Raw genomic sequence first — 27,091 nt, forward strand, 5'->3', positions numbered from 1 at the left:
CTTGCTTTGGAATTGTTTTACAGATTTGTTATTTAGCTGATTGTCACTAATAAACAGTTTGAAAAATAATAATTGCTCTGCCACAAGGGCGTAGGTTTGGTCTCAACATTGGTAGGGACGATATAACAGCATAACCTGCATGTACACTTTTTGCTGGGGACGGGACATAATTGGTCTCTTTCATCTTCTTCTCCCTTATTTTCATCTCTAAAGTGCATCAGTGGGTTGAGCAATTATGGAAAAAATCTAAATCGGGATTAATTGAACTTTTTACCTCGATCATGATTAATGTAGATTATCTGAAAAAATGTCTGCAGAGGCTGCAAATTAAAATATTTTTAAATAAGTAATGTAGAAAATAATTAAATACATTTTAATTAATAAATAAATGCACTAATAGGTATTTGGTTTCAAAAGTGTAAAGTCACAACATGCTCTAGCCTTCTTTCCTTCTAAACCAGGCCGTTTACAAGAAGAAAAGCAGCAGCATGTGTTTTTTTTTTTTACTGTCAACACTTTCCTGTGAAACACAGACTGGGACCTCTCTCTCTCTAAGCAGCTTCTTGCTCACGTTTTTCTGGTTCTATATTTTCCAGCAGAGTTCACTACATTTCTCACAGTTTAATTAACGTTAACAGTAGAAAACACATACAGGAGGACAATTCTCTCTAAGCAGCTTCCTACTCGAGTTTTGCAGGTTAGCAAGTTCCCACAATTTAATGTTACGCTAACTCTGATGCAGGTCGGACTTTCAGTAGTGTGTTCCCCACGTCCACAACATTGACGTCTTTTTACATTACTTACAGTGTCCCCTGCTGCTGCTGCTGCTGGCCGAAAAAAACTTCTAATATCCCTCCTCTTCGAAGTGGGCGGAGAAGGCTCTCCAACAGTATCTGTCTGCAGGCTGCAAGAGAGAGGCGTGTCGCAAAGTAGGCGTGTCGCAAAGTGACCTCACTTTGCGACACGCCTCTCTCTTGCAGCCTACAGACAGATACTGTTGCCTGTAGGGAGCGCGCTGATCTAAAGGCGGAAAGTAACGATGTTTGTCGAGTCCAGCCTTCTCTGAGGATGGAAAAGGCCGTCTCAGTGTCATATTACACAGGACCGAGTGTGAATGGGGCGAGCTGTGCACGCGTGAGCCGGTCACTGTTAGAGGAGATCCTGGATCTTAGAGGCGCCAATTAGCCTCCTCATATAAACCACTGAGTAACTGGGCGTTCAAGAAGTCCATTGTGCTTCTCTCTGGGTCATCGTTGAGCATCATTTAGGATCATTTTATTCAACTGCACCGATGCAGCGGCATTAGTCTAATTTCACCGGTTTTGTCATTTTGGGATCCATCATTGGCCTCAGAGGAGCGTCTGACTGTGATAATAAATACACTTTACGTTCATCACTGCTACAATGGAGGTCGGAGCCGAAAACGCCAAGGCTCAGTGCGATGAGAGGGACTCTGATCTGAAGCCTTCTGAGGCGGCTGCGGATGCAGAGGCGCAGAGACCCACATGGGGTGGGCGGCTCGAGTTCATCCTGGCGTCCGTGGGCTATGCCGTGGGACTGGGCAACGTGTGGAGATTCCCGTACTTGTGTTACCGCAGCGGTGGAGGTAAGACTGCCTCAGAGGTGGAGAATACCGACCCAAAAATCCGATCTGGAAACAACCTGCAGCAAATGTGGATTTAGAAGGAAATATCTCCACAGTGATATAAATACTGTAGCTTTCTATTTGGCAGCTGGAAGGCGGGACTGTAAAAACCATATATAATAGACATTTAAAGCAGCTTACATCAGGTAAGACTGATGGCTGTCATTATTGTGTATTATAAACACTATTCTATTGCCTAACAAAAATATATAGGCTACTGTATTAATAGTGAGTCCAAGCATGTCATTGAGCTCTTGAAAAACTCGTAACTGCTATTTACAGCCCTTAAAGTCAGAGTTTATGCACACAAATATGTCTGTTCATATTAGACAAGTCTCAGTTATAACTAAGGATAACATTACTGCAGCGGCAGCAAAAGCTGGGAAGAAAAGTCCATCAGTGGTGCTGGGTATCACACTTTTACTTGGAAATTAAAACTGTAGAAAATATTTAAATGATGAAATCAATTAAATTTAGATTTAAAGATCTTTACTCTTGTGTTCAGCCATCAATGCTGAGAGCCAGACACATTGACAATAAAATAAAAGTTTCGGGCAGCATGGGAGTCAGAAAATAAATGTTTAAAAAAATGCAATACTGAAATGTCCACACATGTTAAAAAGTGGTTAATATAAATGTAAAATATGTTTTAAAAAATTTCAAGCATTTAATACAATAAACAGTGTAATTTTTCAGCCACATTTTGTAACAGAACAAACTATTTATTAAAATACAGATGAAAGACAGTGACAATTCTGGCCTGTATATATCTTTATTATGATCCACATTTTTTGTCTGTGATTCTTTGAAGAACTCATAAAATTTGTACTATTTTTCAGTCCTTAATAATCTTTTGTTTTTCCAAATAACAGCAAACATCTGTGCATGTTGTGTTGTAGCTGGGGATGAGATTCATCCTACACACTAAAATATGTTCCTGTTGCTGAAACTGGTTTGTGCCTACTGGAGACATACTAAATTATTATCACCAAATGTTTCAACAGTTCAGAAATAAAAAAGCGTATCCTTATTGGTACTCATCACACAGACTTCTTTCTCACAAATTCTTCATGTCAGGATTCCACATTGTTGTAGGAATGACTCTGCAAAATTCCACACAGATACACTCCAGTTTTTGTCAAACAGGCTCTCGTTTCTCTCCATTTTCACTGGATTGACAAAAGATTCATGGTTTCTTTAAGGTGTGGGAGTCCACTGATATAAGCCATCATTCTGCAGTTGCAAAAAGTCATTCATAAATGAGGTTGGCTGAGATACGAGTCTGAGTGTTCTGTTAGAAGTAAAGGCTAGTTTGTGTTTGTCCTGATTAAAGGACATATGAGGAGACCCAAAACTAAGCTTACAGAAAATATTCACCATGTTGCAGGCCTGCTGTTACTTCCAAGAGGTCATCTGTGGTTTGTTTATTTTTGAGCACAGATCTATAGATTAGTAACCAATTAGAAAGTCATCACTATCAACTGTTAGGAGATCCCTAAAGCTGCCCACTGGCATTTTCAATTCTTCTGTCCATTCAGGTGCCTTCTTGGTCCCGTATCTCATCATGGTGCTGCTGTGCGGCATTCCTCTGCTCTTCGTGGAGTTTGCTATTGGCCAGTATACTCGTTTAGGGCCTGTGCATGCTTTCGCCAAAATCTGTCCGTTGTTAAAAGGTGAGTGATTCTCCTGTCATGTGACCGGGATTAATATCTGACGGAGTTTCCTTCATTTTCACAGAGTACATCTTAGTTTTAGGTGCATGTACACAAAGTCTGCATACAAAGTGTGACTGTGCATGCATATTAACTTTATGTATTTATTTATGCATTAGTGTAGCAATCTCTTCTAAGTCCATTAACTTATTGGTTAATTAACTCATCCTTAGCCAGTGTTACTGACAAAAATATGCATCCTGTCTTACCTTTATAAGTCTCTCATGTACTTAGATCACAGGGTTCCTGCAACTGAACAAAGTGCTGAACTGAACATTTTTAAGATTGGTAACCATAAAGATGCAACTACAAGCCACTGTTGAACATCAATTATTTAACATCAGTCCCTGATACCCCAGTTAATCAATTCAGTATGTAAACAATGAGCCCAAAAGAGACTATCCCTCATCAGGACAATTGCAATATAACAGTGTGGTCCTATTAACTGCTCCAAATGATTTTACCAGAAACACATATTTAACATTTATAACAAAATGAAAATGCATGATTAGTTTATTAACGTGTGAGTCGGTATTCATAATAACTTGGGAATCATGTCCAACCAGATAGAATTTCAAATTAGAAATAACATTCAAGGTTTGGTGTTCAGAACAAGGACCAAACAACATGTGAGGACATAACTTATGGCATTCCAAACTTTAATGTCCTCTTCTAATGTTCTTCTTGCATTTGAGCTCTACTTCAGTGTAGTCATCATTTAAAGTCACTGTGCACTTCAAAGCATGAACTACACCTGCTTCTGTGTTTATCTGAAAGTCTATATATTAATTAACGTGAAGCCATTTTTCTAGTTTATCTTGGCCACTTGGCACAGTTTGCATGTCTCACCCAATAAAAAAGCTTGTAAAGTCCAGTTTTTTGAGGCTGTAATGAACCTGCTCCTAACAGATATTTGTTTTACTGTTTGTCCAGCTGTACAAAATGCAATTTTTAACTTATCTTAGTGGCTTTTACATGTTTTTAAGAAATCTTTGTAAGGATTTTCTTCACACTGAGAGATAAGGCATTTTGAAAATATTCATTATTTTTTTCAGTAACTACTACATGAGTTAAAGATGCACAAGTTTGCATTTTTGCTGATATCCATAGTTTCCATTTCATTAAGGCTTATGCACATATTTTCTTGCAGATAACTGCAGAGAACATTAAGTCTCTCTTATAGTTAAATTAACATATTATTCCTGTCATCACTGCCTGGCAGGTGAAGAAAGAAAATACAGTTCTTTTCAAATGCTTTTCTGTCACATTTCAGTGCACTTTACATAGTAAGGTGGAAAACCTACAGTATTATAGAGAGAACATTATCTTCTTGAGCAGCACTTGGTGACATGCTGCATCCCATAATCCTCTAAGCCTGCGCATTTAATGCTACAGATCCAAAGAAATAATTAAATGTATTACTATTTTTTTTTCTTCGAGCAATGAATTGTTTTCACATGTTGATGGATGAGAACTTGTTAAGCAAAATTTACAATCACTCAACTATTTGAGTCTTTTTTGGACTGTGGCATGAAATTCTAATTTATTGCCTGAGACCGAATGTCTTTAAATTTGTAAGAAAGAACTGATCAAATCTTCAAAGAATACCTTAACTCAATGTTCCTGAATTCTGTATATCTGAATGATAATCAAGTCAAATATGGGTGACTGAACATGTGCTCTTACAGTCTGCATTAGTTCATTAATCACACTGTGAATATCAGACAAATCATGCAGCAGTATAATGGATTTTTTGGAAAGCTTACAGTGCTTATGAAAAAATTTTACCATATAAGGAGCTTTTTGCAAAGTTGTTTTTTTTTACCAAAATGAACTGAAGTGTGCAGATTGTGAGAACACTGACAGTCAGCAGCTCACTGTCCAGATCAAACAAGAGCCCAGCCATCAACTATCTCTACGTGTGGGTATGAAATGAAAAATGCTTTCTGTCTTGTTCTAACTGAAGATTTCTCTCCATAGTTTTCTTATCTCCTTAATGACAGAGATTTTCTACCCGGTCAAAACGTTTGGGTCCTTCACTTGATTTATCGCTCATTTCTTCCTGGTTAATGATCTGTGATAAACAAGGGCCAAAACAAGGTAGTTTTTTTTCTGTATGTTCTTCTGAATGATTTCCCTGTGTGACTCGAGTGCGGTTTACTGTGATGTTCCTGTGATTCAGTTGCCCACAAATACAACAAATCAACCTAATTTGTCTACATCTCTGCATGTTTGCGTGCTAAGATATTTAATCTTGGCATGTAAATACAAAAATTTAATCAGCTACATTTTTTTTCATTTGAGGATTTTTTTGTGTCATTTATCCCAGTGAGGACACCCACAGGACAGAGGAGGTATGACAGGTCAAAAAACTGATAAAGAATTGACTGAAGATGAAAGCACTGACTTCTTTGTCTGCTCGTCCTTGTTTTCGAGTCCAGCAGACTGATTTAGTTTGAAATGATGCATCGCTACACCAATTGGTGTGCGTCTGGTGTACCAGCAGAGCACTCAACCATGTAAGCCAGATGTGTAGATGAAAAGTGGCAAACTGGCGATAACAAAGGAAGCAGCGCTTACTGTGGATCATGTCCAGTACTTGTAGCTGATCCTGGAGATCAGAGGGGAGTTTCCTTTGGATCTGTTGATGTGGTGTCACAAAGCTGTTTTTCAGCTGCCTCTCCTTCCATTTTACCAGATAGTGACACAGAGGCAGTGGAGCATGGCATTCCGGCCCTTCCACAATGAGCTGCAGAAATGTTTTTATATACTGCTGAAAAACAGCTCAAAGCCATTTCCTACTGCTACCATCAGTGGCTATCATTCTTAAGCATCAAAGATAACAAAGATAGCGACGATAGCACAGCGTGAAACATCAGGAAGACTAATAATCCAAAAGTTTTCAGTAATACATCTATTCGCTTTCTTGCCAAAGGTTAGTTGAGAAGACTGCTACCACTCTCACATCTATACTGCAAAGGTCGATTAAAACTTGAATAGAAGGTTTGTGCAATATACTGTTGCACCAGGCCACCTGATGGCCACGATCCAAGCCAGCATAAAGCCAGTTGTCATAAAGAGAGGAGAGAAGCATTTTAGGGATAGAAATGAAAATAATACACTCAGTTGTTCAGATGAAAAGACACACAAATGGTTGTACAGCCCTGGTCTGCATATAAAGAAGAATAAACCTTCACATTATTAACCACAGGTTTGCTGAAAAGCGGTTATGAAGTTAAGTGTAGTAACTCAGTCAATGTCTGCTGAGTGTGAGCAAAGCGAAGCTCAGCCACAATTGTCCTCAGACGGCACTTTCCTGCCACTCAAATTGTCCACACCCTTAATAATACATAACTTTAAGTCTTAGTACAGTTTGAATGGGTTTTAATAAAGTTGGTTATAAATGAAATTCACCCCCTGTCAGTTGTCATGAACAGGGAAGGTAGCTATAGAGACCAAAACCATTTTCTGTTCCAGGCTTTAAACATGTTTATTTTTGGTGTAAAATTAGACATTTTAATGTGTAAGCCTGAAGGAAGTGTAGTTTTTGGCTCATTTGTGTTATCTTAATTTTTCAGCATCACATACTGAAACCCCAGCATACCTTCCACACAACTGGCCGATCAGGGTCAGTTTTGGAAAGTTACAAAACGAGTCAGAAACAGACCCCACTAACACTGGAAAAGGTAATGGGGAAGATGTTCCAAAGTTATCTGGCAGCAAGCAGTTTGAGTGAAATGTTCTGTCCCCTTAAATCATGATTTGAACCAGCCGCTAATTAGCTTTGCACAAAGAGTAGAAACAGGAGATCAGATGTAAGGTGCAAAATATGAAGTAAGAACAATAATAACCGTTATTTAAGTTACTTCTTACAAGAAAGCAAATGCATGTATTTACCTTGACGTATAACAGTTGCTTTAAACCACTGATCTCAACATATAAAATTATCTGACAGACAAAAAGAACAGCAGATCTGCTGTTGTGTCAAATTCTGCAAATATCACTGCAGGTTATTTAGAAATGGCCGGTTATACAATAGAAATAAAAGGTGTGAAGTGGCTTCTCCAGCATACTTCATTAGTAACCTTCATGTATTTACAAGGTTTCAGGTTAAATTCTTCCTGTCTACTCATGTGTCCCTGAGCTAAATAATGAACCTCTACCTGTTGTAGATACCGAGCACCGTAGCTGAGTTGTTGCTCAGTTCCCAGCGGAGGAGACGGGTGGAAAAAAATAGAAACACATGGCACTCACAGACAAACACACCCCAACCTGAAACCTGACACAGCTAGAACCCACAGGCGTCAATAGACTGAATCATTTACATCTGTTGGAGGACTTTGATCTCACCTTTACTTACTGATCAAGAGCCTGTTTTATGCACCAGGCCATAGATAAGAGGAATTTCTAATCCTTGGCCCCAGGAATTCCTCTTATCTATGGCCTGGTTCGACCCCCACCGAGCAGAGATTACTGCACAATACTGCTTCTCCTCTGTTCTCCCGAGATATGGACTGCACCTGTAATTGTAATCCTGGGCCCTAATAATTGCCCCGCCATTATGCAATGAGATTGAGAAATATTTTAAAGCACTTTTGCAAAGTAAAGCGCACACAGTCTTTTTCCCTCAGATGGCACGGCTTCTGCAGAGTCGTCTCTCACTTTGCCCTCCCCACTCCCACGTGTCACTCCACAGGTGTCGGTCTGGCCATCATCGTTATCTCCTTCATGTTCTCCACGTACTACAATGTGCTCATGAGCTGGGCACTTTATTATTTATTCAACTCGTTCCAAGCGACCCTCCCCTGGACGTCTTGCAACAACACCTGGAATGACGTCGGAAACTGTTCCAGTGGTTTCCCCGGCAACGCCACCCACCTGCAGTCTGCCAGCCAGCAGTTCTTCGAGTGAGGAGACTTCACTGCATTTTCAGTTGCAGAAAAACACTCTATCTAGATGTTTACTCTCTGTATTATACTGCTGTAGCTCTTATTTACTGCATAAGTGGTCCTCACTCAAATTAGGCTGTGTGTTTCTTATCCCTCTGAACTCCAAGCAGTTTCTGGGTGTATGTTGCTCCCGTCACATTTTTGCTCACTGTAGGCTTTTTACTGTGATATGAAGTCCTACAGCTTTATAGAAATAGCACAACCATACAGGCAACTCAAAAATAGCTTTTGTGCAACATGGCACATTTACAATGCCATAAATGATAAAAATCACAAAAAAAGACAATTAGAATTATTTTTCCAACAGTTGGAAGAAATGTTGACTCCTTTGTTCCTCCTTGCCTTCTACCTGCTCTGTGTAGACACAGCCTGCAGTTCAGCTGAAATGTTCTCAAATTTCTTTATGAGAATGTTGTTCACAGCTCAGTCACTAATGACTAATGACTTGTGCTGGGAAGTGCAGATTATTTTTTATTTCATTTTTTTATTTTTACAAAACTTGACTAAAGCAAATGGTTTATTTTTTTTTTTAAAGCAACATGGTTTCACGTCACAAACACTTCAAGGGCCATATAGAATGTAAAAATCTGACAGTTCTCTTTGTTTTTTTTCTTTTTTTGTTTTGTTTTTCTCTAATAAACGTGAAAATCTTAGTGATTAAAGAAAAAAAGAAAAGAAAACATGTTTTTCAAACTCCCTGACAAGTTTTGGAGTTCAGAGGGTTAAAAGTCCTGAAAACTTTTCTAATCAAAAAGCTTCGTTTATTCTTTCACTCCAGAGATTTCTGTGTTTCTTTTCTCTCTGAATGTGTGTTGCTGCTGCATACTTCTTTCAACTACTGAGAGTTTGCTAAAATACAAAATTAAACCCAACGCTAAAGCAGATTAGTCAACACTTCCAAATAAAAAGAACATGTTCTTTACTCAAACTTCATTTGTTGCTCATTTACTCATAGGTATTTATAGAGTTATACCAAGTTGTCGGGCCTTTAAAAATTCAACAATAGTTACTTCTTTTTCCATTTTTCCAGTCGCAGACTTCTGGAGAAGACCAGTGGCATCGAAGAAGCTGGTGGTCTTCGCTGGGAGCTCTTTGGCTATCTGTTGTTGGCCTGGGTCATTGTTTATTTATGCATATTTAAAGGAGTCAAATCCACTGGCAAGGTCAGAACATTATTAACATTATGATTTAGATTATGCCGTTGCCATTCTCTGATTGCATCTTGCTGTTCAGCTAAAGTTTGTAATCCAGTGATATGAGATAAAGACAAGGAGGTTTATAGGCAACCTTTGGCAATTTTAGTGCGGTCACAAGAGTATAGTCCACAGTCTGTAGTCTGACCTTGGAGTTATCATTTTTTTGTTGTTGTTTTTCTGAAGAGGTGGCTGAAATAATACACTTGCGCTTCAGAATTACATAGATGGAAGCATTTACCTGAAAGCAGAACACAAATCATCCTAGTGGTATCCACAGTAGCAAAACAAGTTGTTTTTTTAGCATGCCTGTATGACAGCATTAGTATACTAAATATGATGTCAACACGGCAGCGTGCGAATGACAGTCTGGAACAACACAGATTCAGACATCTTGTGTTTCAAACCTAACTGACCAATCACATCAACTTGCAGGATGGCGCTTTTCATATTATTTTTCTTCCTCAGAACTGATTTTCAGTTTGAACACATACAGCTGACTTACTCCAATATTACAACTAGCCAGTGTGTTGTGCAGAGTTGTGTTGCAGTGTTTGAGCAGCGCTGTAAGAGAGCTGGTGTGCTCAAGCTGCTGCTAGTGGTAGAAGGGTTAGGTGAAGACCTCCTACAGCCACCTATTCTAAAGAGGCCAAACAGATTAGCGTTATATCTAACCCATTTTTACACATGAAGGGATTGTTTTCATGAAAAAAATCCTTCTAAATACGTAACTTTGATAAACAGGGCTGACATTTTAGACGTTTAATCAATGACTGGAGAGAGAAAGTTTTATCATTTGCAACTCATCAGTGTCTGCTCTTCACTGTGTCTGCGTTACAGGTTGTGTATTTCACCGCTGTATTTCCATATTTCATCCTGTTCGCCCTACTCATCAATAATGTGCAGCTTCCTGGAGCCAAGAACGGGATCCTCTACTTTGTGACTCCTGTCTGGGGCAAGCTGTTTGAAGTGAAGGTGAGACTCCAGTCATGAACAAGTAACAGTAAAAAGTAGGCTAACCTTTGTGACCCTGGTTACACCCTGGCACTAGAACATAAATTAATCATTATCTCACACAATAGGAACTGATAAATGGTATTGAGTTTATATATTACTCGTCTGTGTTTACAAATTCGATGCACTCAGTTTTTGCTGAGCCACACGCCCCTTTTCAGGGAACAGGCTTTATTTTGAGTCTGTTCAAGGTTCAGATTTCACAAATGTAAGAACTGTAAGAGGTCATTTCAGCAATGTACTCAATGAACTACCTACGTTGTTCTGAGGACACATTAGGAACAAATGCCAAGGTAAAATCTGAAGTTAAAACAGAATGGTGGCTCCTGAAGTTTGGGTCAGGACACGTTGGGAGATTGCAGAGATTTCTAGATATCAAAAATAATGATAATAATAAGAAGAAATTTCATATATTGTATAAGGCAAGAAATTCTATAGACTTTTGCACAATACATTTTATTAACAAAAACAATAATGAAGACTTTAAATAAGTACAGAAGAATGCAAGGATCATTACAATGGATGGAAGCAGAAATAAACAAACAAAAAGAAAGAAACAGACTTAATTTGTTCTAAAATCTCTCTTCCAGATGCACGTCAGTCGACCAAATGGACAGAAAATTCACATTAAACAAGCTTGTAATTGGAATGTACACAATCAAACTTTCCTAGTTTTTTTTAAAACTTCTCCTGCTGCAGTCTGACAGTAAAAGTAATGGTTTCCATTTTAAAATATTCAAGGTATTGTCAGTCTGTTGTAGGTATTTCTGGTCCTAACCACTTTCTAGTTGTTTTCCTGTGGCTGCTCTTGAATGATGTAATAGATAACGAGTGTTAGCGGTACAATACTCGAATGTCAGAGCTCCAAAGTACAAGGTCTGTCGAATAAAAATTCAAACTCAGTACTACAGTTGATACAATAAGATTATTTTGACTGATGCAATCTGCTCGTAGCCTTTATTAAGTTACTATAAGATAATATTGTAGCTGTTCAGCATTATGTTGTGTTCTTTCAGGTTCTTATTATGCCTGTTTCAGTAGGACTATTAGTGCTTTGTGCATCTGTGTGTAATGTTTGTATGCTTCAGTCTTCTCCAGGAATGAGGGGATCTGAGTCTCTTATGCTATTATTTTTTCCTGGAAATCCCTAACTATACATATTCTGATAGTCTGCAAAATTGAGAGCCGTGGCTTTATACATTCAGTATAGTCCAGACCTCTGTTGGGCCTTGACCTCTTCATAGCCCAAATCTTTAGTTTCAGAACGACACCAGGTTGCTGAGAACAAACATCTGAATACTTACTGAAGTAATAATTGCAAGTGAAGTGAATTCCACTGTCAAATCAAGTGTTCCTTCTTAAATGTGCAAATATCTAAGTTTTAGAAAAAATATGAGGGTTAAGTAACTATTAGGTGAGTTAAAGCTGGTGTAGGCAGAAATCTGGAAAATAATAATAAATGGAGCAAAAACACACTGCATACTCAGCTCTAACCAACACAGGTTAAACTTTGTCTTGCACAGGTAGAACCCCAAATACTGAGTGAGAAAACATAATTCCATGGCCTTCAACTATACCAAAGTTTATCTTTATGCTCTCCTTTACCTCCATCACAGGTTTGGGTTAATGCAGCTGCCCAGGTGTTCAACTCCATTGGGATAGCATTCGGCTCCATGATTTCGATGGCCAGTTACAACAAGTTTGACAACAACATTCTAAGGTAAAGACTCAATATTCTGTGTTGGGAAAAGCTGCAGTGTATCTTTGATTTGCAGCAAACTGTTCTTTAGAAAAATTCTAGCTGAGAATGACATTTCAGTGTAATCATTAGATGGACAAAAAAATGGGAAATAAAATGTAACTTTGTTATTGGTTACCTCAGCGTGTATATTAGAGCACCACCACTTGTATTGAAAAATAGAAAACAATTAAAAATGTCTTTACATTTATGACTAATTACTCTAAAAATAATGCACTACAGATGTGACAGTGAGCTGTGAATTGAACAGCAGTGATCACGGCAGTCTGTGTTGTGAAAAATAGCTTCTTTGTTGTTTAGCTCACAGCAGTAGGTCAATATATAATCCAAGGAAGAAGCTTCAGTTTTGGTTTTAGCTTTGTAAATTGGCTGAATTTACTGTGCTGATATATACTTTAGCTGTTGTCTCAGAAGGTTCCTCCTATTCTGCAAAGAGTTGAACTGAAACATCTGTCCACAAAATGAAATGAATACAAATGAAACAATTTAGGAAACAGAAAACTAAGAATTACTGCACTGAAAAGCAAATGACAAAGGTGCTATAAAAAACATGAAAAACTGTGTAAATGACAAAAAACAGTAACGAAACAACATTTTAAAATACAGTTAAAATAGTGTAATTTTACAGGAAAATATTATAAAAGTTAAAAATGGATTTCCATTTTTTTACAATGTAGTTTTATGAAAAAAAAAAAAAAGAACATATGCAACCATCTAGCGAAAGTGAGACAGAAAAAAAGTCCCTTTTAACAGGAAGGAATCTTTGACAGAACCAGGTTCAGGGAGGGCAGCCATCTGGTTGGGGTGAGGGAAGAGCAAAGAGAGAAAGGAAGAGCATTAAGAAACAGACAGGCAGCAAACAAGACTACAAGCGCAGGTTGGTGAAGCCACTAAATGCAGATCAGAAACATGTAGCCCTATAGACAGAGAAACCTACAAACTACAGAAGAGAAAAGACGCAAATTTAGTGACATGCAACGGTGTCATAAATGCATAAACTGCAGTGAGTTTCTCTGACACTAGAACTGGACTGACATAGCTTCTTTTGTCCTTCTTTTGCAGGGATGCATTGATTGTGTCATTAACCAACTCATTCACCAGCATCCTGGCTGGTTTTGTGATTTTCTCCTCCGTTGGCTACATGGCTCATATACACAACCTCCCAGTGGAAGACATAGCCACAGATGGTAAGCAACAAGCCTGGAAAAACTGTGACACTACGTTCTCATAGCTTTGTTTAATTTTAAGGATCTAAATAAGAAGACAGAGCCATGGATTCGTGGATGTTGTGTATAAAGTCATGTCAAGAAATAGGCATGGATAAACAAATACAGACTGTGATGTTTTAAGAACGTGCATGTTTTTTTTCCCCTTCTTGTCATGGAAAAACAAGCCCCAGATTTCAAGTTGTGCACATCCGGATTACTTTGTTTGACCTATGCAGTTAACTCAGGGATAAATAGTGGAAATCTCCACTGATTCTACACATGAAGTTTAGTTTAGTCATTATAAGGAGCCCTGCTCAGCCTGTGAAAACAGATACATAGTGTCTGCTGAGTCATGTTACTTTGTAAACTCTTGATGCCGTTAGATTTGTCTACAGGGTTTAAATTAAGTCTACTTGAAGACAGCAGAGGTCTAATGAGAGTCTACTGAACTGCATTATAGGAAGTGTAAAATTCAGTGTTTTTAGACCTTCGCATATACTAGAGACTATAAGTAGAAATACATCAGCCTTTCCAGTCTTATGTATATCCACCCATTTAGAAGAGCAATACTAAAGTACCTGAGTACCTCTTTAAGTAGCTGTTCTGAGTTATAACCATACATAGCTGGAACATAAATGCAACTTTATGTATGTCTAGTTTAGTGGCTGTTTAGGGTTGTTTTTGCACATCTTTGAGCAGAATAAACTACTGAGATACTCTCGTCTTCAGTAACTGAATGTTTAAGTGAACATGAGCTTCGTCAGTTAAGTGATGCATGATTAACAACAGAAACAAGTTGTGTTTGGCCTCTGGTTGGATAAGAATCTTGAGAAGTGATGGAGTCAAATGATGAGTTTAATTTGCTCCCTGAGAAGCTGTTTTCATGATAATTGGTCACATTGAAACCACAGAAGGTTCAAGTGAATAATTCTGATCATCTTGTTACAATGCAGTTTTCCGCTGGGAATCCTCAGATCCAAGCATTCATGTGGATCTTGTTTTGATAAAAATCACCCACCTAAACGTTTTAAGAGACCAACCACACTCTCCCCATAGCAACACCAGTCCCTATTGGCCATGGACTCTGCCAGTAAGACGGTGCACCCTGCCACACCACAAAAACTGCTAAGAAAAGACTCGAGAAACATGACTAAGAGCCAACAATGTTGAATTGGTGTCCAAACTCTTTCAAGATTTCAAGATACTAACTACAAACAAGTCAATCAAGTTTGTAAGATTTCTGTGAATATTTTGAAAATGTATTGAAGACAGGTCAAGGTGAAAGTATCCTGCCCTTCATCTACCTTCAGTACTTGTAACTTGCAGCACTGTTCATTTTTTTATTTAAGTATTGTTTGGTCTCATCAAATTGTCATTCCTGAAACTGTATCCTGTGGCACTCTTCATCAGGAAAGACTAAATGAACTGATATTAAAACGTCTCAGTAGCCTGAGACAGCCTTAGCAGTAGACTGTTATGTACTTTCATTGCTCTGATTTATCAGTTTGGTTGTAGTAAACTTTAGTCTATCTGGACACAGGGACCCCAAACAGGTGACAAAGCCTACCTCTGTCCAAACGTAATAGACTCATATCCTCGTAGCACCTTACAGTTATCTAATGACTCTGTTATGTTCTGTTTATTTATGTAATAATTTCTGTAAGTGTGAATCTTCAAGGTTGAAAGGCAACTAATGGAGGCTTCAGAAGTCCCATCCATCCATCCATTCTCTATACACCGCTTTATCCTTACTAGGGTCCCGGGGGGGACTGGAGCCGATCCCAGCTGACTCAGGTGAAGACAGGGGACACCCTGGACAGGTCGCCAGTCTGTCGCAGGGCTGCATATGCAGACAAACAATCACTCTCACACCTACAGGCAATTTAGAGCAACCAATTAACCTCAGCATATTTTTGGACTGTGGGAGGAAGCCGGAGTACCCGGAGACAACCCACGCATGCACAGGGAGAACATGCAAACTCCATGCAGAAAGATCCCAGGAAAGCTGGGACACGAACCAGCGATCTTCTTGGTGCAAGGCGAAAGCGCTAACCGCTACGACACTGTGCAGCCCGGCTCCAGAAGTCATTGGCCAAAAATAGTTTGGCACCTAACTAAACTAAAAAGTGACAAATTGTGGGGGCTTTTTTGCACTTTGCCTTTTGTACACATTAAACGTGACATGTGAGGTGTTAATCAGTTAGCTTTAGAGTTGCTGCTTGGTGGATTATGTTTGGACTGAGCAAAGTTTGCTATTTCCTCTCTTTTCTTCATGTTAATCTGAGCTAACCAACTGTTGACTCACGCTTTATATTTACTCTGCAGACAGGAGAGAAGTATTTATCTTTTAATGAAACTCTTGGCAAGAAAACAAATAAGCAATTTACCAAAATGTTGAACTGACTAACGGTTTTGCTTTTAAATGACAAAAACCTTTATTTTCTGTCCAAAATAATAGAGATTTAACCCTCTGAAACCCAACGCGTCTCTAACTCTGTGGCTGACACCAACGCCTTGCAGCTAGAGGATCCCTGGTTCACATCTCACCCTGGGCCTGGGATCTTTCTGCATGGAACTTGCATGTTCTCCCTGTGCATGTGTTGTTTCTTTCCTCCCACAGTCCAAAAACATGCATAGGTTAACTGATAATTCTAAATTGTCCGTAGGTGTGAATGAGAGTGCCTTCACCCTAAGTCAGCTGGGATAGAGTTCAGCCAACCACGACCCTAATGAGGGCTAAGCGGTGTATAGATAATGGATGGATGAATGTATCTTCTACCAACTTGCTGCTCTGTATGCTGTTTTTGAGCAGTGCTGCATTTAATCTATTGATTTAAAATATGTTTTTTTTCCCCCTTTCAGTTTCTCTTGACACCTGCTTTGTCTAAACAGTACCAGCAGTTTGCTTGAAAATGTTCAGATTTTCTGTCTGAGTCAGTCTTTACTTCTCTGTTGCACTGAGGATCACAGAATTTTTTGCTTTTACAGGATCTGAAATTCTTTATTTTTAAGAGTATTTAAATGAGATGTGTAGAATCAAGGAATTTTGATGAAATGCCACAATTTTATGTGAATTTTTGATTATTTTGGTTATTTTTCCTGATGGAACTGTACAGCACTCGATTTGTTCAAGTTTAAAATCTCTCAATTCTTTCCGTTTTATATATTCTGACTGATAAATGGTGGTTTTTGGTGTTTTTTTGTTTTGTTTTTTTTAGAGATGACATGCCTTTTGAACCATGGTGGGTTTAGGAGCTCAGAGGGTTAAAATGCAGCTCAGCCTAAAGAATCTTGAACCCGTTGACCTGTGTGAATATTTGCATCCTTGTATCGTGTTTCAGGTCCTGGTTTGGTGTTTGTTGTGTACCCTGAGGTCCTCTCCACCATGCCTGCCTTTCAGCTGTGGGCTCCACTGTTCTTCTTCATGCTGCTGTGTCTGGGCCTGGACAGTCAGGTAAACATGGGCACATCTCACATCGGTGTGAAGACGGAGGAGGACGTTTGTGAAGATCATGGGAAGATGTAAAACACTGGAGCTCTGCACATTTGAATCTGCATTTCAACAACAGACTCAAGCTTTTGCATATTTGAATTTGTAAGGAAATGTTTGCACGCTTGTGTCAAGTGACCTTTTTTTGTCACCGACTTTGTTTTGTCAGGAGGAAAGATGTTGTCTTGTGCTGTGTTCATGTTCACTGTTGTGATGTCTAATTACTCAGTTACTTTAAGCAAAGCAATCATAAAAGATGTTTTCTGTTGTTCAGGACACTCAGCCAGTTTTCTGTAACTGTTTACATAACAGCCCATTTTTTTAGGTCATGAACTTGGAAATTATTACTCACCAACAATTTGCGCAACATTGAGAACATTCAGACACTAACTTGTACAAATGGGTCAGGATCTCTGCTTTCATAATAACCTCATCTCCAAGACATGAAGTGATTAATGAGCTTAAAACTGCGCTCCAGACAAAGACACACAAATGTTGCAAGTCTAAAGGGAACTGGCTTATACTCAGAAAGCAGTGCAATGTTTTTCTTTTTATAAATAAATCTTGTGTTCTACAGTTTGCCACAGTGGAGGTCGGTGTGACGTTCATAAAGGACGAGTTTGGACCCAAAATACTGCGTTTCCTAAAGAGGGAAGAGCTGATCGTGTTGTCTGTGTGCATTATCTGCTTTGCATTGGGGATTCCACACATCACTAAGGTACAGTAAGTTCCTTTTACTTCTCAGAAAAACATATTTGAGGGTGTTTTATGACCTACGTGTGGTAACAGGTGCTTCGTTGGAGGCAGCTCTCCTGTCATTTCAACCTTCCTCTGCCCTGTTGTCCTCTCTTCACAGGGAGGCATCTATGCCTTTCAGTTGATGGATCACTACACTGCTGTGGTTTCCCTCGTGTTCCTGGCTTTCTTTGAAGTTGTGGCTGTATGCTGGATCTTTGGTAAATATTCAACTTAAATGTCCCGTTCACAGTAAAAACTTTAGATGTGAAAACCAGCAGGAGCTGCTCTGGCAATTAAACAGAACATCTTTCATATTCCCATTTTTTGTTATTAGTGGAGATAGTACCTTATTTTTGGGGCAAAAGAAAATGTTCAGACTGTGAATGGCAGGTACACACGTGGACAAAATTGTTGGTACCCCTCAGTTAAAGAAGGAAAAACCCACAATTCTCACTGAAATCACTTGAAACTCACAAAAGTAACAATAAATAAAAATTTATTGAAAATTAAATAATCAAAATCAGCCATCACTTTTGAATTGTTGATTAACATAATTATTAAAAAAAAACAAACTAATGAAATAGGGCTGGACAAAAATGATGGTACCCATAACTTAATATTTTGTTGCACAACCTTTTGAGGCAATCACTGCAATTAAACGATTTCTGTATTTGTCAATGAGCGTTCTGCAGCTGTCAACAGGTATTTTGGTCCACTCCTCATGAGCAAACAGCTCCAGTTGTCTCAGGTTTGATGGGTGTCTTCTCCAAATGGCATGTTTCAGCTCCTTCCACATATGTTCAATGGGATTCAGATCTGGGCTCATAGAAGGCCACTTTAGAATAGTCCAACGCTTTTCTCTCAGCCATTCTTGGGTGTTTTTGGCTGTGTGTTTTGGATCGTTGTCCTGTTGGAAGACCAGTGACCTGCGACTGAGACCAAGCTTTCTGACACTAGGCAGCACATTTCTCTCCAGAATGCCTTGATAGTCTTCAGATTTCATCGTACCTTGCACACTTTCAAGACACCCTGTGCCAGATGCAGCAAAGCAGCCCCAAAACATTACTGAGCCTCCTCCATGTTTCACCGTAGGGACAGTGTTCTTTTCTTCGTATGCTTGGTTTTTGAGTCTATGAACATAGAGTTGATGTGCCTTACCAAAAAGCTCCAGTTTGGTCCCATCTGTCCAAAGGACATTCTCCCAGAAACTTTGTGGCTTGTCAACATGCATTTTTGCAAATTCCAGTCTGGCTTTTTTATGAGTTTTTTTCAGCAGTGGTGTCCTCCTTGGTCGTCTCCCATGAAGTCCACTTTGGCTCAAACAACGACGAATGGTGCGATCTGACACTGATGTACCTTGGCCTTGGAGTTCACCTTTAATTTCTTTGGAGGTTGCTCTGGGCTCTTTGGATACAATTCCAACGATCCGTCTCTTCAATTTGTCATCAATTTTCCTCTTGCGGCCACATCCAGGGAGGTTGGCTACTGTCCCGTGGGTCTTGAACTTCTGAATAATATGAGCCACTGTTGTCACAGGAACTTCAAGCTGTTTAGAGATGGTCTTATAGCCTTTACCTTTAAGATGTTTGTCTATAATTTTTTTTCGGATGTCCTGGGACAATTCTCTCCTTCGCTTTCTGTTGTCCATGTTCAGTGTGGTACACACCTTTTCACCAAACAGCAGGGTGACTACTTGTCTCCCTTTAAATAGGCAGACTGACTGATTATGAGTTTGGAAACACCTGTGATGTCAATTAAATGACACACCTGAGTTAATCATGTCACTCTGGTCAAATAGTTTTCAATCTTTTATAGAGGTACCATCATTTTTGTCCAGGCCTGTTTCATTAGTTTGTTTTTTAAATAATTAAGTTAATCAACAATTCAAAAGTAATGGCTGTTTTTGATTATTTAATTTTCAATAAATTTTTATTTATTGTTACTTTTGTGAGTTTCAAGTGATTTCAGTGAGAATTGTGGGTTTTTCCTTCTTTAACTGAGGGGTACCAACAATTTTGTCCACGTGTGTATTTACAATACAAATGCACTTTGGAATTTAAGATACTCTTAATATTTACAAAACAACAGCAACAAGTTACTCGTGATTGAGGATTGTAGTGGAGAATTATTCTGTTATTTTTATGCTCCCATGTGTATGATTCAAATGCTTTTATTGTCATATGCGGCACTTAACATGCTATCGGTGTGATTAAATTCTGAGCCGTCCGTAAACTTTGGTCTAATTTTAGTTTATTGTAAACCATGCAGAGAAATGAACAACTAATCTAATTGGTTTTAAGAGCAATGTTTTAGGAGAGTGTCCAAACTGAAATGCAAATCTTTAACCTTCACACTGACCCACCAGTGCATAATGTTCTGGAGCTGCATGTCCTGTTTATATCAAAGTCTCTGTTCAGTCTGTCTGGCGTCCTGAACACTGTGGTCTTGCACGTCTTCTGAGCAGGTTAAATGTCACACAGAGGAGTTTCAGAGGAAACAGTCTTATCAAAGCTATCTCAGACAGTTCAGTCATGACCCTTCCTCACATCTCATCATTTTCAACTTTTAGATCATTTGCCACCAATACATTTAGCTAGCCTGATTATATATTTAAATTCAATATATGTGAACACACACTGTTCCTGTAAAATCACAGTAAAAGTATTTCACAATACTATTGTAATTTACATAAAGAAGTAATACCTGTAATTTTTTGCTGCTTTGTTCAATAAATGTGAAGTTAGAGTGAAATACTGGTAGCACTAGTCACCATATTGTATTGTATTTTTACAATTTTAAAACTGTAATTCTCTTAAACACTGTAGTATTGTATGATTGATCACAGTACTCTGCAACAGAATCTGAGGTTCACTGTATACTGTAAATAATATGCTGTATTTATATGGAGTTTGTACTGTAATTAACATTAACTATAAGTGTTGTTGCCTATAAATTACATTTTATTCTTTTAGAATGCATAAAAACTGCTGTGAAATGTAAACGTATACCATAAATGATGATGTTCCTTTAATCTTTACGATCCAGAATTAAGGTCTGCCAACTTTTTGAAACACATATACCACTAATACTATTTATAAATGGGAACATTTATTCAAAGGCAGCAATGTTTGACAAACTGTGGTCGAATAAATATGTTTAAGAAAAATAATTAGGAAAAATAATACAACATAAAGTAAATTCTGTCCAGCTCACACCATCCGTTTTTACAGTAGCCTGCCGTTAAATGTCAGCTGCAGAGTTTACAGTATTTAACCATGTTATTATGAAAAAATGGTTTTCAAACATAACAGACCTTTGCTTTCTTTAATGAGCACATGTAGACATTTTAGTGGATGTCGGTGTCCCGGCAGTGCAGCCAGATGTTAAATCACCTCTTGTTTTTTCCTGTCAGGTGTCTCTCGTGTCTCCTTAATGGTCAAAAGGATGCTTGGGAAAACTCCAAACATCTACTTTCGTGCCTGTTGGCTGCTGCTCTGCCCCATGTTGGTGCTGGTGAGTCCTGTTCAACCCGTGTGACTTAAATCACCCATAATGGTAATGTTTAAGACTGTTGTGTTTTCTGTGCAGTGCATACTGATCTCCAGCGTTGTTCAATACACTCCTGCCCACTATGGGAAGTACACATACCCAGTGTGGGCCGATGGGTTGGGCTGGGGCATCTCGCTGATCTCTATCATGTGGATCCCACTTGGCGCAATTCAAGAGGTCTTTAATAACAAAGGATCACTTCTTCAGGTACAGATGATACAGACTTTTAGCTAAATAATAACATCAGCATACCAAAAACCTTGTAATAGCCATAAGAGCCCAAACAGTGGGAGATATTTTGGTAAGATGCTGATACTGATTTTTGGGGGTAAAAAAAATCGAGATGTTGTTGTCTTGAAGATTAAGCTTCAAGGTTATCTTTATTGCCCCACTAGATGAAATTTATTGTGCAGAAAAACTTCACATAATGATAAAATACAAACGGCAGCATCAACAGCATCACTACCAATAAATCACAGGTCATGCAAAGAACGCAATCAGACTGCTGGTGGCCACTGAGCATATTAAGTAGATGAAAGAGTAGATGAAAGAGACGGGGAGTCTTTTAATCCTCTAAACAGGTGCCATGAAACAACAGACTGATGGCACAAGCTCAAACTCCCTGCTTTTATTCCTTATATATAAATACACACAGTATGTTGGCAAAAAGGGAAAATGGTTGTGTTATTCTTTATTTTATCCAGCATTGTATTTCAGATACCAGTTAACATATTAACATGAAGACACTTTTTTTTGTTTTTACTGCAGCAGCTGTGTTTGCTCAGCTGTGATACCTACTCTGCTACATGTGCTGCAGAGTGCTGAGAATAATGTAAACAAAAAACTTTGGATCGCCCTCTGCTGGACAAACAATGTGACGACAGTATTTCTAAATTACCCCAAATTTCTTCTCTCTTACATTATGTTCTGTAACAAAAAGGTCCTCAGATACGCAATAATTATACATCTGTGATTGACCAACAACAGCTGATACAATTGACAGATGGCAAAATCTATCATGTTTTAGGTAGAAATGCTAACATACTTGTTTAGCAGGTATGTTAATGTTTAAAATGTTATTTTGGTGTGTTAGCATGTCAGCATTTGCTAATGGCTAACTAAACACAAAGTACAACTGCAGACAAATATGCAAATTCTAATGTCGATCTGGTATTTGCGCTTTATCCCTAAGGGAACAGAAATATCTGAACTGTCAGGAATTCATCCAAGAGTCATCAAAAACTATGAAATATTGCAAAAAATCATATATTTGTTCCTTAAACATTGCCTTCTCTGATCCTCAGAGACTTCAAACAGCCATGATGCCAACGATAGACCTGGATGCTGTGGATTTCCTGCCGGAAAAACAAAACCTTGAAAACCCAGCATCAGAAAGACTGTTCACTTCAACGGCATGACCATGACCAACACCATGCCTGCGCTTCTTCATGCCAAACCCTGTAATAACACACTGAAGTATATTTCCTCATTCTTCTGTCTTCATCACAACTTTATCCAAAGATGCACTTCATCCAAGCATTTGTATATTTCTAGTAAAAAAAGTGTGATCAGACACTCATTCAAACCAAACACTGAAATTTAAATTATTTTCCTTGTTTTCTCTATTTTGTGATAAAGGTCAGTGGGTTTCTGTGGTGCAACCCTGTAACAATAATCCATGTCAGAGGTAATCTTGGGATTACACATTTTTTTTTAGCTTAAAACATCTAAAATTGAATACTTTAAAAGCCACATTTCCCAGCCAGTTATGTCAAAATGGGGTTGAAGAGGCTTTCAAATCTCTATGAAGCACAGCAGGGACATCCAGCATCCTCTGGCCTCAGTTTTTATTGCATCAGCTGGTGTTATCTGTGTGGTCCTTAACCACACAATCCAATGTCTGTTTTTTAATGTACTACTCATGCAGTCCTCATGAACTCTTAAAGCTGAGAAACATCCAATAATTTCATTATATTTACTAGATATTTTAGTTTTGGCAGTGATCACCAGTGAGACACCACCAGAAACACTGCAGTGTGTAAATAACAGAAGGCAGATGTAGCTTTTCGATTGTTTATTTTTGATAGCACCCTGATGTGCTGTCAGTCACAAACCAGAACAGAAACACACAATGGAAATGGATGTAAAACACTTAAATTCAGTTTGCCAGTTGTCCATCTTGAGCTATCGGAGTTGTCTAAACTCAGGTGTTGTAAAACCTATTCTAGTCTGTCACTGGTATTTACACGCCATTCACCGCTGGAGGTCAGCTCCTCGGGTACAAACTTAGAAATATCAGACTTTCATCAGTAGGTCTGACCTCAGAGAAGGTCGAGAGTCAGTTTTAACAGGAGGAGTTCTGCACACAAAAAGGTGCCCTGCAAATATCCAGCCTCTGAACTGGGATGTAGTTTGTGTTCGGGCCCGAAAAAAAAAAAAAGACAGTGACTTTGTCTGAATGTCGTTCAAATAATGTGGAAAACCCTGAACGCAGATAAGCAGACGTGGTCAAATTAAATCAAAATTTAAATTAGAGACATAAATGCACAGTTTTGAGACTTCAGACTGGGTTTGTAGCACCATCACTGTTGTCCAGATCATCTCACATTTAATAGTGAGGTGATCTAGACCGCAGGTAAATGTTATACTTCTGTGTGCTGAAGGTGACGCAGTGCTTTGGTTTTAACTTATCACCATGGATTGAAGAAGGAGTTGTTATTTTATTGTATTATTATTAACATTACTGAATACCACAACTTCTTTTTTTTTTAAATATTATTTTAACTACTCCCATCCTCCTGGCAACCCTCAAAAGGATAAGCTGCATGGATTATTGTTAACTATCTTGAAGCCTGTAACTCACAAGAGTTTAGAGATTATAAGTGGTGCCTTTGATCTGCTGCTGTAAAGCTGGATTGGGCTAATGAGGAAAGATAATCTTCAGGAGGAGAAACAATGATCAGCTAATATGAGAGTCTCTTTGGTTATGTTGCAGATTCTATTGACCCAAAACCTGCATTGAGTCACTGCCTTTATAAAAAATAAATAAAGATGTCAAAGTTCTTAACAGAGAAGGAAGCTTCAAAGTTCACTCTGGTGGAACCATAATTTATTCTGGATCAAGCTTTAACTTTAAGACTGCACCATACTGCTCAGTAATGTTTTAATGTTTCACCTCTTGTGTCTGAGGGTAAAGTCTAGATTCCGCATGACATGCAGAAGGAAAGGTTCAGTCAGTCGGTGTGGGAACTGTAAGCTTTGGGTTCATGTTATTATGCAGATGAACTACTCTGCTGGAAATGACCAGATGTGTCAATGGAAAAATCACACTTTAATGTGAGACTGTCTTTGAGGATGTTCCCTGCAGAACGTGTTTGGCCCTTTCTGTCTTTCTAGGCAGCTCTTCAAACACTCAGCCGGGAGGTGCCTTTTACTCTGAAATGTAATGAGAATACGCTCCGATAACAGATGCACAAAACATCTGAAATTGATACAAGGAATGATTTGCGATGCATGTTGTTTTTTAATATCACACCACCATTTACTGCTGCGAGGGTTTTGTATTTGCTTTCAGTCTTGTGCAAACGGCTAAAGGAATCGTCTTTTTTTTGTCATGAAAGCTAACGTCACCTGCCTGATGTGCCTTTCACCACTTTTTATGTAATCTGTATTTCATTCGACATTTATTTAAAACGTTGCACAGAGCACATGTTGCTGCAAAGATGCCTTATTTTACTTTTATGTCAGCCGTTTAAAATTGCAAGGATGATTTAGAAGCACATTTACACTACAATAGGTTAGTGTTTGAGATTTTTAGAATTGGATTTTTAGTTAACTTAATAGAAATTTTAATGGGCTTTTAATATAGCCATGTTTTCAGAATCTGTAGTCCAACAGTCAAAGGTTTGGACACACCATCAGTGTTATTTATTTAATTATTTTCTACATTGTAGATTAATACTGAAGACATCAAAACTATAAAATTATACATATGGAATTATGTTGTAAACACAAAAACATTGATCTTCAGTATTAATCTACAATGTCAAAAATAATGCAAATAAATAAAAAGCATTGAATAGGACGGTACGTCCAGACTTTTGACAGGTAGTGTATGTCAGGTTTCATTTTAACAAAACACCATTTTTTTTTCAGTGATTAGTGTCAGTTTAACCTTCCTGCCTGAAATCTTGTTTATGTCTGAAGTCAGCTGTTGCAGTTTGTGGTTGAATGAAAACCTGCAGACCTTCTTTGATCCGTAAACCATCACAGCTCATTTGCCTTTTTAAATATTCTCCTGTAACAGAAGCACTTTTCACCTTTGTCCCTCAGTGCTGTTATTTAATTTGTTACACTTTTCTGTTATTGTACATTAAGTTAGTGGCAATGCACAAAAAAATATGCAAACCTGCTATTTCTTTGCCAAATTTACTCTTGATCTTTCATATTAAAGACTGTTTTTTAAATTTAATCTTAGTGTTTTGTTTCTTTTTTATCAAATTTCTTCTATGTTGTCATTTGTTGTGTCTAACATTTTGTTACATAAAAAGTGTTCATTTTTACTGAGTAGTTTCGTCTGGGTTGTTGCCTCAGAAAGTCGCTGGGTGGCAGCATAGCAGCAAGAATGAAACGCAACAGACAAAACCAGTAAAATCACTGCATAATTAAAGTGCCTCTCCCTTATATTGTTTTTTCTTCTATACATCATGAGATATACCCAAGGGTGACTGATTAAAGGAAACATCTGATCCTGATCCCTGCAGTGAGGGGATCTGGTGGCTCTGTTGGACTATTTGGAGGCATTTTGATGCCATTGTTTGTATCTCATGGCATCAAATAGACTCTTAAAGGGAAGAGTCACTGCAAATCAACGCAGAGTTGTTCTGAATAATCACCTTTCTCATATAACGAAGCATTTATATGCTGAGGAGTGGTTTGTTCCAGGATGATTATGTTTCCATCCATAGCGCACAAGAGATCACTAAATGGTTTGATGAAAATGACATGAATCATATGTCAGGGCCTTCTCAGTCATTCAATCTCAATTTAACTGAACACCTCTGGAAGGTTTTGAACCCTCATCCAAACCTATTGAAGCAGATTCACTGTACAATGTCTCTGCAGAGATCTCTTTTTGTTAAAATGGAGTTCTTCCTCATCACATTCACCAGTATGTTTGCTCACAGTAAATCTTTAGAATCAATAGGTTTCTCATCTAGTATTTTGCAGTTTTAACTTAATTTTTTTTAAAAATAGATAATTTATTAGTATATATAATGTTTTTAGTTAGTTTTTAGCCTTCACTCTCGAGCTAGTCTGGCTGATTTGTATTATATTGATCACTGCAGGGTCATAACCCTAAAAGTTCATTTATTAAGGTACATTTGTTTTTTAGAAACAAATCTGATAAGTTTGCAGTATCTTAAACGTAATGTTTCAACTTGCTATGTAAATTCACAACACCAATAGATTTTTTCTCCACTGGAAAACACTGTGGCTCAACAGCTGTTTTATATGTGATATATAAATAAGAGTATATCAACTTGTCGGGTTAGACTGCACCATCATAGTTTAATTTACTACCCATTTTTAGTTCCGAATGATTGTGTTAAGAAACACTTTGAGCGTCTTCATTGTGAGTATGTCGTATCCACAGATGTTAAAGTTAAAAAACAAGTTTTTAGGCACCACAGTAAAATTTGTTTTTATGAATATAACATAAAAATGATCGCTAATTTGTTATTATCAGTTCTAATCTATTCTATTCATGCAGTAAGATATTTTTATGCACTGAGGGGGGTGCATGCGTGTGTTAATATGGAACTGGGTTAATG

At 38.2% G+C, this 27,091-nt stretch overlaps 1 protein-coding gene across 3 annotated transcripts; it reads left to right on the forward strand.

Moving 5' to 3' along the window:
- Positions 1 to 969: 969 nt before the first annotated feature.
- si:ch211-225b11.1 (uncharacterized protein LOC561694 homolog) lies at positions 970 to 25,728 on the forward strand. 3 transcript variants are annotated; one of them, XM_022198816.2, is made up of 13 exons: positions 970 to 1,606; positions 3,184 to 3,318; positions 8,054 to 8,264; positions 9,337 to 9,469; positions 10,340 to 10,474; positions 12,130 to 12,233; positions 13,335 to 13,459; positions 16,822 to 16,934; positions 17,548 to 17,688; positions 17,827 to 17,926; positions 21,121 to 21,221; positions 21,297 to 21,464; positions 22,562 to 25,728. In XM_022198816.2, exons 1-13 carry the CDS (start codon positions 1,405 to 1,407, stop codon positions 22,673 to 22,675), a joined length of 1,782 nt encoding a protein of 593 aa, XP_022054508.2. In that variant the 5' UTR covers positions 970 to 1,404; the 3' UTR covers positions 22,676 to 25,728. The 3 variants fall into 3 exon arrangements, with proteins under 3 accessions (XP_022054508.2, XP_022054517.2, XP_051806528.1); XM_051950568.1 differs by lacking the exon at positions 970 to 1,606 and adding an exon at positions 5,338 to 5,457 and having other exon boundaries at positions 3,199 to 3,318; XM_022198825.2 differs by lacking the exon at positions 970 to 1,606 and having other exon boundaries at positions 3,188 to 5,457.
- The last annotated feature ends 1,363 nt before the right edge of the window (positions 25,729 to 27,091 follow it).

Source organism: Acanthochromis polyacanthus, chromosome 7, assembly GCF_021347895.1.
Source record: "Acanthochromis polyacanthus isolate Apoly-LR-REF ecotype Palm Island chromosome 7, KAUST_Apoly_ChrSc, whole genome shotgun sequence".
Classification (NCBI taxonomy): Eukaryota; Metazoa; Chordata; class Actinopteri; family Pomacentridae; genus Acanthochromis; species Acanthochromis polyacanthus.